Source organism: Molossus molossus, unplaced genomic scaffold (genome assembly GCF_014108415.1).
Source record: "Molossus molossus isolate mMolMol1 unplaced genomic scaffold, mMolMol1.p scaffold_m16_p_9, whole genome shotgun sequence".
Taxonomy (NCBI): domain Eukaryota; kingdom Metazoa; phylum Chordata; class Mammalia; order Chiroptera; family Molossidae; genus Molossus; species Molossus molossus.
In genome coordinates, this window is record NW_023425403.1 from 87446110 (window position 1) to 87462250 (window position 16141).

Genomic DNA, 16141 nt, shown 5'->3' on the forward strand with positions numbered 1-16141 from the left:
TTTTTAGTGAATTATATAGCTTTATGGTGAAATGTGCAAATCTTTAGTTTGTCCCAGGCCCCAGCATTCCCTATTGTCTTTCTCATCTTGGACCAAATTCATATACTTAAGTTACTTCCTTAGTTACTTCCTAAATTACTTCCTCAAGGAAGACATGTAATGTTTGCCACCCTTGCTTGCCCTATGAATCAAATGCATCTTTTTAGGGCATTTTAGAGGACATTGATAGAAGAGATGGAAAGTTGAAATGGAACCTTTCTTAGGGTATATCAAGTCATAAAAGAAGTATCCTTTAATACATTTAAGTGAATATTTTATCTGGTCACATTTCATAGCTTGGAGGTTAGCAAAGCCTTACTGTTGGCCTTCATTTGTGATGTGTTTGATTACTGACTCCTACACATTCTGTATATATATTTTAAATTTCTTAATTGAGATATAATTGACATAACATTAGTTTTAGCTGTACATTATAATATACATTGTGAAACTATCACCACAATGAATTAACATTCATCACCTCATGTAGTTACATTTTTTTTTTCTTGTGATGTGAACTTCCAAGATTTCATATTTTTAATTAAATGGAATTAATGTTAGGAAATTTTGACAGATGGCAATGGGATCATTACTGCAACAAACCCTTTTTCTCCCTATTTTTCTTAAACTTAATACCTGTGAAGTATAACATTTTTAGCAGAGGGAATTTTTTTTCAAATAAAAACTTATGTAGAATCCCAATATTAAGTTAAAATTATATTTTGTTACCATTAATAAATTGGATAGGATTAAATTATTGGACATTTATGAGAAAACATTAAGCAATATAGTTCTAGATAACAGAATTTTATGTTTATTGCAGTTTCAAGTCATTTCTGTGTTTTGTTTTGTTTAGGTATAAAGAAATTACCTTCAATTAAGTAAAAATAGAAGATGCTTTAGTCCAAGTTTTGCACAAATCTAGTGAACTCTAAAGTAAAAGTTAACATATTTGTCTCTAATATCTCTAGTGGTTATTTGAGCATTAAAAACTTATATTCTATATTTTCAAATAAATTTAAATCAAGCATTTGTGGAATCTTTGAAATAGTTTTGCAAAACAGCCTGAAATCACTGGAGTAAGTCACAGTTTTGCTAAGTACTGTAGGAGTAAATCTGAGGTCCTCGTTGAGACTCAGCCATTTGCTGGCCTTGTGACCTATGTCTGTTTATCAGGTTCAAGAATGGAAAGAATGCCTATCCTTCCTCCCTCATGGAACGGTCAGGAGAACTAAGTTTAGTAATAAAGTAAATAGAGCTTATAAACTAGAGTGCTGTGTTCAATCATTAAATCATCACCTCATGTTTTCCCCAATTATATTTAGAATTTTTTTTTTTCACTTTGACCTAGCTCCTTGTCTAGGCTAGGCTGTGCTCTCAGCATTAGCTTTGGATTTCTCCCTGACGAGCTCATTTGCCTTTAAGCAGATTTTATTCCAACCGTGGTTCCTCTCATCACTCATCTGCACTCCTAGGCTTGCCTGGCTGCCTTGTCCTTACAATCCCAGATTAAAATTTTAAAGAGATTCAAGATGGAAAAGAGAGGATAACATGTCATAACTTTGTACCCATAGTACAGTTTATTTTTAATTTAGTTTTTTTTTTTTTGGCCATTTTCAAACATAAGTAGAAAGACGGCTGTAATGATTTCACACTGTACTTGCCATTCTGCTGTAGTATTTATCGATGTTTAGTCATATACTCCCACTTTATTTTGCTACAGTATCTCTAAGCAAATCTCAGAAATTGTTTTATTCCACTTGTAGTACACATATCTAATAATCTTTAAAAAAAATAATTCTATATTAATCAGTCCATTTCTCCCCAGTAGATTTGTTGAAATCAAAATCCAAACAAGGTTCACATATTGCATTTGGGTGACATGTCTCTTTAAGACCTGTAAAATCTATAATAGTTTTCCACTGCTTTAAAACAGTTTTGTACCCAGCTGGTGTTCAATGGTTGAGCATCGACCCATGCTCCAAGAGGTCACTGGTTCAATTCTTCGTCAGGGCACATGCCCAGGTTGTGGGCCTGATCCCCAGTGGAGGGCATGCAGGAGGCAGCCAATTGATGTTCTCTCAATGTTTCTATCTCTCTCTTCCTCTCCCTTCCTCTCTCTCTAAAATCAATAAACAAAAAAGCTTTTGTTATTAAGGTGTCATATACAGTAAGTGCCCAAATCATAAGGATACAACTTAGTAATTAGAAAAGTAACCCACACACATTCACATCCTTGTAGAACTCCACCAGTATAGAACTCCCTTATTTTATCATTGCCATTTGAATGATAAAATATTAAGGCAGACTGTTTTAATGCTCTTAAAACATGCTTTTATTTACCATGATTCCCAGTAGCCTAACCTGTTTTAAACTTTTTTTTTTTTCTCACCTGAGGACATTCTTCCATTTTTTGTTCAGGTAGAGTGGGAGGGAGAGAGAGAAACATCGATGTGAAAGGGACACATCGAGTGGCTGCCTCCCACCCGACCCAATCAGGGCCGGCAACACACTGCAACCGAGGTACGTGCCCTTAGCGGGAACTGAACCCCGGTCTCTCTGGGCCATGGCTGAAGTTCCAACCACCAAGCCAAACAGTCCAGGGCTGCTTTTAACTATTTTTAAGATGTTGAAAATGATAATGGAAAGTTGCATTTTATTAGCATAGGTAATATGTAGGTAACCTAATGTCGTTAATATAGGTTAACCAATATAATGCCAACATTTTTTTTGCAGGAATTGTGTCAGTTCAGTGTGGTAACGTGAGTTATCTTCTGAGAATTAGAAGCGCTAAGACTCAAAAGTGCTTATTAGCAATCGGGGGTCATGAATAAAAATGAAAAGCAAAGTTATCAAATAAATGCAGTTTGTTCTATGGATAGAACTTTTCAAAATGGGATCATTGGCGGGAAAAAAAATAGCATTGGAACTATTGTCATAGAACCAGAGAATTTTAGTTTTGGAATCTACCTTAGAGAGAATTTCAGCAACCCTCTCATTGAGTAGACGAGGGAAGGTATGTAGCTGTTAAATCTTTCCATAGAGCTCACCGAAAGCTAGAGTTTGTTTATATGGTAGGCATGGATACTCTTACATCACCTTTAATTTCTGGCTTACACTTTTTATATTACATGAAAAATGAAATTTATAGGTTCTCATAGGATGCCTGCCACTCTGAGTTTATCTTAGAGTAGTGTTTGCATGTTTTATTGTCATCTGCCCCGATTGAAAAACAGACAAACTGATAAACGAAGGCACTGCTAGGAGTGGCAAGTATAGATCACATGTAGTTGAGATGGTGGTGAAAGTCATCGAGCAGGCTGTATGTGGACTGCGTCAGCTTCAGCCGTGTACTGGTGCACACCATTGACTATCTGCCTCCACGGAGTATGCAAAGACGAAATACTGGAACTAGCTTGTCAAAATGATGTCTTAACGTTACTTAAAGATGTAATTAGGGATTTAGGTTTCTTTAGCGTTTGGGAAAATCCATGTTCCACTTTTATTTATTTGATTTTTGCACATATTTTCTGTAAGTGTTTATGTATTAAAGTAGGAAACTATGTATCAGTTGGAGAATGTCTTTTGTGTTTCTATAGCAAATACATCTTAACATTTTCTTTCCTCCAATCTGTAAGTTTCCAGTTGGTGTGACTTAGAAATTGTGCTATTTTAAAATATATTTATTTCTATTTTAAAAATTCTACATTTACTACATAGGTATAATAAAAAGTTAATTCATATGTTCAGAATGTAAATATATTATGTCTTCTGGAATACGGAACTTAATGGACCATAAGATAGACCATTTCTTGTGACTCTTCCCACAATGCATGTGGCAAGCATTCTCCTAACACAGAATCGTCCTCTGTCCTCTAGCCTTCATCTGCCTCAGCAGCATGGCACAACTGAGGAAGGGCACCTCTGATGCCCCTTTCATTCCTAGTGGATGAATCAACAGGTTCTGCCCCTAGGAACAGTAAACTACCAGCAAATGTAGCTATCATCATGTTATAGCACATGCAATTTCACAAATCCAAGAGAAAATTACGTCACCGCAGTATTGTAATCATGGCCAGAAAAAAACCTCAATTTTGGAGTTACATAAAGAAAGAGAAGGGAATGTCTTGTCTCCTCGCCCTGGAGGTGGGACAACTTAGAGAAACTATTAGGCCCATAGAAGAAATTCCTTGATAGCCTGCCTTATTATTTTAAGAAAGTCATAATAAAAGTGTTATACATGAACAAAGAAGACACAACTCGATAGAAGCATATGAATGCATCTCTAATAAAATAGTAAACTAAATTCTCTGTAGAAATTTCAGTTTAAAAGGCCGATCAGAAATGTTGAGGGTTAGGAAATACTACATTTTGTCCAAGTGAAATCTAGAAATGGTTGACCAAAAAACAATGAACAAAACAAAAATTGTTAGGAGCGATGCATTGATTTCCTTGATGATAAAAGTGAAGGTTTAGAGAGCGAGCGAGCATGTCAGCTATTCAATGATTCAGTTTCATAAACTTAAGCATCTGAAACTTAACCATTATGTCTCCCACATCCTGGACAAAATGTGGGTAGAACAGAAAATGTAACTGCTAGAACCTGTTTTTTCTCCCTTCTTCAAATTCCTCAGTCTATACCATAGATAGATAAAGAGAAATATTATTTTTAAATAGGCTGATTCTGTTTTCAGAATTACTAATTAGCCTTTGCTACAAAAAGCTGGTTATATAGCAACTTTCTGTTGGTTGTTGTTTTTAATTCAACACCAGCTCCAAAGACTTTTGAAAAACAGATTTGGTTAGTATTTCAGATCATTTTTTCTTTTAGGCTATTTCTGTTACAAAGAAGCCAAATGTAATTTAAAGAAACAAACAAGTAAACCATATACTTCTGACACTAACAAGACCTAAATTAAATAAACCTTGCCTGTTATCTTAAGGTGAAAAAAAATGAATGAATTTACAGAAACTATAACTCAATTCAAGTGACGGGCTGGTTTCTAGCATAATACACAACCTCTTCTCTCTTCAGGAACAATGTATTATCAAGATCCCACCAGAATGAATAGTCCAGTGACAGTGACAATTTATCCTTGTTTGATCAACGCTACAAGCCCTGTTATTATGAAATTATATAATTTTTAGGAGATAATGCTTTTTAAAATAGAATCTAAAACTACTTTTATCAAGATATAATTTGAATACTTGACAAAAGCTTGTTATTACCTTACAATCACTTTTATTTAAATTATGTAGAGCACGGTTTATTAATGTGTCTGTTCATCACTTAGAATGTCTTGCGCTTATCTAGGACGTGTCAAACAGCAGATAAAATTATGCATTTATATACAAATGACCCCAATATTTTGAGAGGTTGCTTAGTTGTGCTTATTTTTAATATATTTATAAATGGGGAAAAATCAGCCTACTTAGTTTACTAAATTGCACAATTTCATTTCTTCAAAGGATACTATGTGAAACTGTAAAGGACTTCGTTGCCAAAGTCGAGAAGGCAAATGAGAAAACATTGGAAAATGCTGTTGTAGCCGATGCTGTGGCGAATAAAGTAAGAACACACAATGAGGGCAAGAAAGATTTTTTACTGACAATGTTAACATTCAGCTTGTTTTACAGCTAAAGTGATTAAGTGTTTTTCCTGCCAAAACATCCTAAGTCAAGAGAAAAGTTACTTTTGAATCATATATGACTGTTTAAAAACATTCTCTTTTATGGTTACCCCTTAAGATGTAGGAAAACTGCATTGCTGAAGACCATCCAACACACCGAATTTTATAATGCAACTACCTGTTCCCACTGATCAGCATCTCGAGGGAGAACTGCATGACAGTCAGGTCCCCGGGGAGAAAGCTGGGGGCCAGGGTTCCGGTGCAGGGGGGATGGCTCTCCATTTCCAGGCACACTTTGGCCAGTCAGGTGCCTCCCAGCACCGCTCCTCAGATTCCCTAGACTTACAGTCCTCTGTACCTTTCAGGTTCTCTTTCTTGCCTTTTTCTTTATAGATTGTTACCACTTTGAGAGCTTTGGAGGCTAAAGTAAGAGTAGTCTACTGAACCTTAAGAGCCACTGTCTGCTTTCATGTGTTCATGGCAAGGCATGTTCACAAAAGGCTTGGCTCTCTTGGGTTTGCAAAGAAATGATCTCTCCCAGCTTCATGATGTAGATGGTGGTTTATTTGAGTAGAAGGAAAAGAAAATATAAATAAAGATACGTTGAAGTTTTCCGTCTTTTTCTCTTGTTTTTCTACTCTGGAGAGCTGCAGGAAACAGAAACCCTTTCTACCGACACTTCTTTCTTTTAACTCTTTCTGCTGTAACTGTCTTGGCATGTTAACAAAGACAAATAAGTGGAGAAGGAAAGAATTGGAAATTCAGTCCGAAATGTTTCTTTCCCCCTAGTAATTCAAGAAAAGCAGAAAGAAACAAGGATTGAGTGCCTATGGTTTTTTTTTTTTCTCTTTCTCTGAGCCAGTAATTCCTTAAGGCACTGTTCACTCCTTTGCAAACCAAACCTTAGAAGGTCAGCTTATCAAGACGTAGCCAGACCTGCAGTTTGAAATGCTCAGAATGCTGCCATAAGTTCATGTCCTTTAAACAGTGTTAATGTGGTGTTTTATATACTGAGCAGCAAATTTTGTAAAATGTTTACATTTTTTGTGTAATGTGTCATTTTATTGTAAAGCGTTTGTTGTTGTTATTGTTGTTTGAGTGAAAAATAGTATACGACGATTGTAAATATTTTCACCCATGAAATGGAGTCTGAATGGTCCTGGAAGTATAAATAAATTTACATAAGAATTGTGCTGTTTTTAAAATTATAAATTATTTAGTCCACAGGCTGTCTAAAGTATAATGTATAATAGCCAATTACCAATAAACATCAGTATATATGTTTCCTGTAAAATCAGAAATCATTCATGTAAATTATCATTTTTTATCTCCGCTAAATGAGGCCTCCCTCGGCACTCTTGTCTCCTCAGTGTTCGGTCCTCAACGAGAAGCTGGAGCAGCTGCTCCAGGCTCTGCACACGGACTCCCCGGCCGCCCCGGTGCTCCCCCTCGTCGAAGAAGACACCGTGGAATCTTCCAGCGAAGAGTCCTTGTGTGAAAGCAAGGAGCAGCTCTTGGGGGACTCTGCCAGATCTTCCTCCCAGAAAGCAGTCAAGCCAAATGAAATCATGTTGCGGGCTAATAGTTTAAAGAAAGCAGTGAGGCAAGTCATCGAAGAAGCCGGAAAAGGTACACAGGAACGAAGTGGGCCTTGGAAGGGTTAGCAACATTCTCGTTGCAAGCACGGGGAAGTTTTCATATTGGTCAGGCTGGACACACTTAGAGTGTGTGTGTGTGTGTGTGTGTGTGTGTGTGTGTTTTGGTTTTGTTTGCAAGACAAAATAAAAGATAAATCCATTAAAGTGAAATTTGTACTAGTAAATAGTCCTAGTTATTGTTTCAGTAGTATGGATCAGCATAGTAATGATACTTAAAATCTCAGAAACAAAGTACACTGGAAACATTAAAATAAAATTGAAAATTATAGTACTTTAAATAATATTCGAAGATTTAAAATATTTTTTACTTAATTAGAATCTTTGAATTCTAAACGAAAGTCAAACCTATATACTATTTTGAAAATATTCCCTTAATATGTATTTCCTAAATGTTTACATTGCTTTTGTAAGAGTTTCTAAAAGTTCTGCCTATATTTTAATTTTTATGTTACTGTAATGTATATGATCATAGAACTTTTGTAGTAGACTAAAAGTTGATTTTAATCTAGATAATAAATATCCCCAATCCTTTACAGGTTGTAACTTGTAATTGGACTTATATTTTATTCTCTTAAATTCTTATATTTTATTTTTTCTTCTAATAAAAATATAATTTTGGCAATTTAACTTTATAATCTCTAGCACTTATAAACATTACCCCGAAGTTTATTGCCAGGCAGTGTTTGTGTATGACTAGAAACTTCCTTTTGGCTTACGTTTCAGTTTTTTTTTCCCTAAGCATATATTGATATTCATAGATTTTATTTTTTCTTGTTTAAACATGTTTATCTTCTTATTACTTAAAGCTATCGATGAACAGACAGTTCACCCTTGTGAGGCAGTCAATCAGTCCTTCGATTATGATAGTACAGAAACAGATGAATCTAAAGAAGAATCTAAAGATGACGATGCAAAAGAGTCATTAACTGGTAAGAAAACTAAGATGAAATTATTTTGAAATTAAATAAAAGACAATTGTGCTTTTAGTTTTCAAGAGGCTTATCAGTTTGAAATAAACTGTTTTTCTTTTCTTAAGAATATTTTTTCTTTGTTGATTTTAGAGAGAGAGGAAGGGAGAGGGAGGGATAGGAACATCACTGAGAGAGAACATTGATCGGCTGCCTCCTGGGGATCAGGCCACAGTTTGGGCATGTGCCTTGACTGGGAATTGAACCCACAACCTCTGGTGCATGGATCGATTCTCAACCACTGAGCCACATCAGCCGGGCTGTATTTTTATTTTCAACAAGGCTTTTCAAAATTTAAAACTTAGCTGTTCATGAATACTAAAATAATAGAGGTGACATTATTTAGACTATTAAGTTCTCGCACATCTCCTTTTAATCATATAATGTACAGGTTATCATAGTAAATTAAGGATTATAGGACCAAACATGCCTACATATGTCAGTTTTCCTGAAGAAATAGAGAAGAGACAAAACACCTAAGTCACCAGATTTTAACTTATTCCTTTGAGAAGTATATGAAAGCTGAAGGCCCCACATGCATAAAATTTGGCATTTAAATAACTCATCAGTTCCTTGAGTTCCATTGATCAGCGTGTAGATGGTTGATAATCTTTATTGCTAAATTAAGCTTTAATAATAATAGGATATCTATTTATAATCTTTTCACTACTGAAATTAATTTTGCCAATAAATGAATATATAGTTGCTTAAAGAATGTTAATTATTTCTCTACCTTTTAAGTTAAAAATGAGGATGGATTTATACTTATAATATATCATATTGTATAAGGGAAAAATTAATGTACTAGAATAGGACAAAGCAGAAATTAAAATGTTAATAAAACTGAGAGGATAATATGAAAATAATTACATAGTACTAATATAAAATCAATACTTATATTAGAGCTGTTTGCAGTCATTACATTTTTACTTTCATTACATATAAAGTTGAGCAGATTACTACTCTGGCTTCCTCATCTGTAAAATGGGGATAATAATGTACCTGTTTTATACCATAGCTACTTGTTGTGAAGGTTAAATAAGTTAATATATATAAAGTGCCTAGAATAGTGACTCATACATAGTGCTGTCTGTTTAAGAGTGTTTGCTGACACTATCATTATTATTGCTACTATTGCCACTGCTACTAATTACATTAACTTTGAGATAATATTCCTTAATTGTATTTAAAACACCTAAGAGACTTCAAAATTAGACCTTATAGACCTTATATGTCTGGCATGTAGCAATGCTTGCATATTCTACAATCTCAGTCCTTTCAGACTTCCCATATACCTATTCCCGCACACATGAACCTAACATTTCCACTGTAGTTGGCAAAGGAAACTAAAAAATACAGATACAGTAGATACTGATATCGAAATAGACAGGTATGTGTCTTCAACGATGCAGTATTTGATCTTATTACTTGGTGAGTAATCCAGTTTAGTCAGAATCATCAATAAAAGGGTTTTAGTATTAGGCAATCACTTTTTTTTAAACACACTCATTGCATTATCATTATTTTGTGTAACAATTCATATGTCTGTGAGATGTACAAAATACAATATATTAATATGATAAATGAGACATTTAAGAGCCATGAAACATTAATTTATTTACCTGCAATGGATCATCAATCTTAGCCATTAGGATGCTTTCTGCTTGTTATCAGAGATGAATATCAAAAGGTTGTTTTCACTAGAAATTAGCCTCAGGGCTTTCATCTGTCCAAAAAAAAAAAAAACTAGTGTTCTGTTAGTTTTCTTTAGTGTAAGATTAATATAGTTAGTTTGTAATTAGTCTTAGGAAGAGTAAAGGTAATTACATTTTAGAGTATTAAATTGAGTTTTAGGATTACTGTTTTTTTAAACACCTTCTAAAAGCTCCTAAATTAGTTAAAGATATATTTGCTCTCCATTAAAATGCTCTAGTTTAGGTAGAATTAAATCTCTCTTTTTGTTGTGGACTTTGAAAGTAATTCTCTTTTGGAACAATTTTTAAATGTATTGCACTTTTACAAAACATGATAGGACTGTTTGGAGCAAATCTTTGTTTTGAATAAGTAACTAATTGAGAAGTGCAGGAAAAGTATATTGCTTACATTTGAAAAAATATACTATTTTTCCTTTCATTTATAGAAGAAAATGTTAACTCGTGGTTAATATAATAGCTCTGAGAAATCCATTAATTAAATTTAATCATTCACCGAACATTTATAAAAAAGGATTACATTGATAATATCATAACACATATGTTTTATTTTTTTTAATTATCAGGTTTCAAAAGTTCTTTTTATCTTTACATTTGAGGTGATTACATTCAAATTAGGAGTATTACTGACCTTTAATTATGGTAGGCATCTCTTTTCTAATGATCTCCATCTATTTGAAATGAGAGATCAAGATTTGTAGCTGTGGCAGAGTTTCTCCATATAGTAACTCTCAAGACAATGAAAACAAATGGTAAACTAGGTAAGCACAGTATAACATCTTTATTTCCACAGATTGATTTAAACATGTATAAATTATTTTATGTCTTGAATTTATAGGGGCTCACTTATTACTGTAACTTTATCATTTCCTCGTTTTAATCTGGACCTTTTGCCAACAGTTAAAACTGCACCTCGGTCTCCAGATGGTCGGGCAAGTCGTTCCCAGACTGACCTGGGCCCTGGTTCAACTGTGGCAGCCAGCAAAGAAAACCTCCCTGTGCTCAATACCCGAATAATCTGCCCAGGTAGTACATATTCTGAAACATGGTATATTTTTAAGTATTTCTGTGAAAATTTATAGTTACTCATTTCTATGAACTATTGAACTGTATTCTTTTTTTTTTTTTTCCCTCACCCGAGGATATTTTTCCATTTATCTTCAGATGTAGTGGGAGGGAGGTAGGGAGGGAGAGAAAGAAACATCGATGTGAGAGAGACATATTGATTGGCTGCCTCCTGCACGACCCCAACCAGGTCTAGGGACCAAACTGTAACCAAGGTATGTGCCCTTGACCAGAATCAAACCTGCAACTCTTTGGTCCGCAGGCCAGTGCTCTAACTGCTGAGCCAAACTGGCCAGGGCTGAAAAGTATTCTAATGTATTCTTTTTTTTTTTTTTTCCATTTTTTGCACAGATAGAGTGGGAGGGAGAGAAAGGAAGAGAGAGAGAGAGAAACATTGACGTGAAAGGGACACATCGAGTGGCTGCCACCCGCACGACCAACCAGGGCCGGGGACAAACTGCAACCGAGGTACATGCCCTTAGCGGGAACCGAACCCGGGTCTCTCCGGACCACAGGCCAACGCTCTAACCGCTGAGCCAAACCGGCCAGGGCTGAAAAGTATTCTAATGTATTCTTAAAGATAAATATCCCATCAGGAGAATGTGCTTGGTATACTTATCAACCATAATCTAGATCCTTAAACTTTTGTGTAAGAATTGCAGAGAAAGTATTAAAATATATGTTTATGGTCTCTGCCCTGAGAAATTTGGTATGAGTAGTTCTAGAGTGGAACCCAGGAATCTGCATTTATTAAGTTCCCAAGGTAAATCCAATCTTATAGTCTACTACCCTTTACATATCTTCACAGCTTTCCTTTTAGTTTTAAGCCACAGTCTTTCTGCAGTTATTTTTACACTAAAATATTGTTTCATTTTGGAACTTCTGAGAAATCTATTTCAGATGACAAGATGAATTAATCTTAGAATTAGGTTTGTACTAGTGGAAACCAAAGAACTTGTGTAGCAGAGGAGGTAGGAAAATATAGACATCTCAGAGGCCTTCTTAAGTACCAACTATTGAATTAGTGAAAACTCTCCAGATTCATTCCAGAATAGATAGGAATCCAAATTACACCCTGAAATATAACACACATTTGTCTCTTCTACAAGTTATTTTTAAAGGTGAATCACAATTCAATAATAATAGTTGGAAACTTTAGTACTCCTCTTTCAGGAGTGGATAGAACAACTAGATAGAGATCAACAAGGAAATGGGAGACTTGAAAAACACATAAAACAAGTAGACATAACAGATGTTTACAGAATACTCTACCCAACAACAGTATGCATTCTTCTATATATTGTTCTATATATGGAACATTCTTCAGGATATACCATATATTAGGCCATAAAACAATTTATAAGGATTGAAATAATAAAAAGTACATTCTCTGACCACAATTGGAATGACATTAGAAACCAGTGCCATAAGAAAATTTGGGAAGTGTACAAATATGTGGATCAAAGAATATCACAAGAGTAATTAAAATACACTTTGATGTGAATAAAAACACAATATATTATATACCAGAACTCATTTGATGCTACTAAAGAAGTGCTTAGAGTGAAATTTGTAGCTTTAAATGACTGTATTAAAAAAGTAGCACTGGCCAGTTTGACTCAGCAGTTAGAGCATCAGCCCGCAGACCAGAGAGTCTAGGGTTCAAGTCCGGTCAGGGGCACATACTTTGGTTGCAGTTTGGTCCCTGGCCCTGGTTGGGGTTGGGGCCGTGCAGGAGGCAATCAATCAATGTGTCTCTCTCGCATCGATGTTTCTCTCTCTCTCTCCCTCCCTCCCTCCATCCCTCCCACTGTATCTGAAAATAAATGGAAAAAAGTGTCCTTGGGTGAGGATTTTAAAAAAAGGTAGAAAAATCTCAAAAACCTAATTCTCCAACTTAAAAAACTAAAAAAAAGACAGCAAACTAAATTCAAAGCAACAATAGGAAAGAAATCAATAAAAATTAGAGTGGCAATAAATGAAACTGAGTATAGAAAACAATGAAACCAAAAGTTGTTCTGTGAACAGATTAACAAAACAGACAAACTTTACATGGACCAAGAAAATAAGAAAGAAGATTCAAATGACTGTTTCCAGGAATTAAAGATGAGACATCACTATGGACCTTACAGAAATAGAAAGGATTGTAAGGGGGGAAACTATAAAATATTGCGTGTCAACAAATTAACCTAGATGAAATGGACAAACTTTTAGAAACACACAAACTACCAAAACTGCTTCAAGAAATATAGAAAATTTGATTAGACCTTAAACAAGTAAAGAGAATGAATTAATAATCAAAAACTTTCAATAAAAAAAAAAGCCCAGGCCCAAATTGCTTCACTGGTGAAGTTTAAAGAAGACTTAGCACAAATCCTTCACACACTCTTTTAAAAACTGTGAGAAGAAAAAACACTTTGAGGTCAGTATTGCCCTGATACCAAAACTAGTCAAAGACATCACAAGAAAACTACACATCAATATTCTTTATGAATAGCAACATAAAAATCCTCAACAAAATACTAGCTAATTGAATCCAACAACTTGTTAACAATTATACAGCATTACCAGTATTATCCCAGAGATGTAAGGTTGATTCAACATAATGAAAACCAATCAATGTGGTATACTATATGAATGAAATAAAGGACAAAAATTACATAATCATCTCAGTAGATACAGAAAGAGCATTTAAAAAAATTCAACACTCTCTGATGGTAAAAACACACAACAGGAATAGAAAGGAACTTCTTCAACCTGATAAAGCTGCAGCTGACACCATGCTTAATGGTGAAAGGTTGACAGTTTCTCTCTAAGATCAGGAACAAGACAAGGATGTTCACGCTTACTACTTCTAGTCAACATTGTAATGGAGGTTTTAGCTTGGGAAATTAGGAAAAATTAAAAGAATTAAAGGCATCCAAATTGGAAAGAGGAAATAAAACTGTATGTCTTCATGATTTTATGTTACACATAGAAAATCCTAAGCAGTACACATACACACTATAAATAATAATAAATATATAATTTTTAATAAACATATAAATATATAATATTTTTATAAATATAAATATATTTATAATATAAATTATAATATAAATATAATGTAATATAATTATAATATAAATATATTTATAAAAATAAATAGATAATAAATAAGTACAACAGGGTTGCAGGATACAAGGTCAATATACAAAAAGTAATTGTATTTCTCTACACTAGTCATGAACAATCTTAACAGGAAATTAAAATAATTTTATTTACAATGGCATCAAAAATAACAGAAACTTAGGAATAAATTTAACTAAGATGGTGAAAGATTTGAATACTGAAAACTATAAAACATTGCTGAAAGCAATTAAAGAAGATCTAACTAAATGTAAAGACATCATCTGTGTTCATGGATTGGAAGGCATATTATTAAGATGAGGGCAGCTCATCTCAAATTGATTACAGACTCCACACAATCCCTACCAAAATCCCAACTGTCTGTTATGCAGAAATTGATAAGCGGATCTTAAATTTCACATGGAAATACAAAGGACCCAGAAGAGTTAAAACAATATTGTGAAGGAAGAAGAAAGTTGAAGGACATTACTTCCTGATTTCTGCCCTTACTACAAAGCTCCAGTGTTCAAGACTGCATGGGACTGGCATAATAGTAGTCTTATAGATCTATGGAATCTGAGAATGTGCTAAGACAGTTATTCAATGGGGGAAAAATAGTTTTTTCACTCACTGGCACTGGGACAACTAGATATACACAACGAATTAAGTAGATAGTTTGATCCAAAGTACACTACCAAGAAAGTGAGATGATAGTACACAGGATAGGAGAAGACATTTACAAATAAGCTATCTGATAAAGGACTAGTATCCAGAATATATAAAGAACTCAAAATTCAAAAATAAAAAGAAAAATATCCCAGTTTAAAAATGGGCAAAGGATCTTTTGGTAGTCATTTTCCCAAAATGATATAGAGACGGCCAATAAGCATATGAAAAGATGCTCATGTTATTAGTCATCAGAGAAATGCAATTCAAAACTGCAGTGAGATACTACCCCCACACACACCACCCCCAGGATGGCTATGATCAAAAAAGATAGATAATAACAAATATTGGCAAGGGCAGAGAGAAATTGGAACTGTCATACATCAGTGATTAGAATGTAAAATGGTGGAGCCATTTTGAAAGAGTTTTGCAGTTCCTCAAAAAGTTAATGATAGAATTAACATACAACCCAGAAATTCAAATATAGACATACCCACGAGAATTGAAAAGTATCTACAATGGAATATTATTCAACTATTTAAAAAGAATGAAACACAGATACATTGTATGACATGTCTACCCTTGAAAACATTATGCCAAGTAAAAGAAGCTTTACCCAAAAAGCCACATATTACTTGATTCCATTCATATGAAATGTCCAGAATAGTCAGTCCATAGAGTCTGAAAGTGGTTTAGTGGTTTTCAGGATCTGGGGGCAGAGAGGAATGGAAAACAACCGCTCATAGCTATGAGGTAGGATTCTTTTGGGGGTAATAAAAAAAAAGTTCTAGAATTAGATGATGATCATTACACAACTTGGTGTGTATGCTATAAACAACTGAATGAAATATTTTTAAAGTGTGAAATTTATGGTATATGAATTATAACTCAATGAAAATATTAAAATAATAAAAGATAAATCCAGAACTTACTTGATTCTAGAATGGCCTTCATGTCTAAAGGTCATATCTCTATTCAAACCTGGAGGACCTTTCTGGGTTGAAGCTGTAAATCTGGCTAACCTCAAAACATTTTAGAAAATATTATACTTTCCTGTGGGGCAGTTGAAGTATGGCTCTTTACCTCTAAACTGGTCTGTCCTCTCATCAGAACAATTGTTTTGTTCGTTTATATACTTAGACATAAAGGAAATTGGCATAGTAAAATATGCTATAGCATATTCAAACTATGAAATGAAATTCGTCTTGATTATTTGATAATCAGCTCAATTTTACTAGCTAAAACAATGAATAATAATCTAAGAAGGGTACCTATTGGGATAGAAATGCTTGCTT

The 16141-nt window shown here is 34.2% G+C and overlaps 1 protein-coding gene across 3 annotated transcripts in view; it reads left to right on the forward strand.

Annotated features, from left to right (window-relative positions):
• Positions 1–16141, forward strand: part of DGKH (diacylglycerol kinase eta) — a 199159-nt gene that overhangs the window by 149411 nt on the left and 33607 nt on the right. For all 3 annotated transcript variants that reach the window (XM_036249838.1, XM_036249840.1, XM_036249839.1), the window contains exons 14-17: positions 5509–5608; positions 7040–7298; positions 8134–8256; positions 10908–11033. In XM_036249838.1, coding sequence (XP_036105731.1) covers positions 5509–5608; positions 7040–7298; positions 8134–8256; positions 10908–11033 — 608 coding nt within the window. The remainder of the gene's footprint in view (positions 1–5508; positions 5609–7039; positions 7299–8133; positions 8257–10907; positions 11034–16141) is intronic.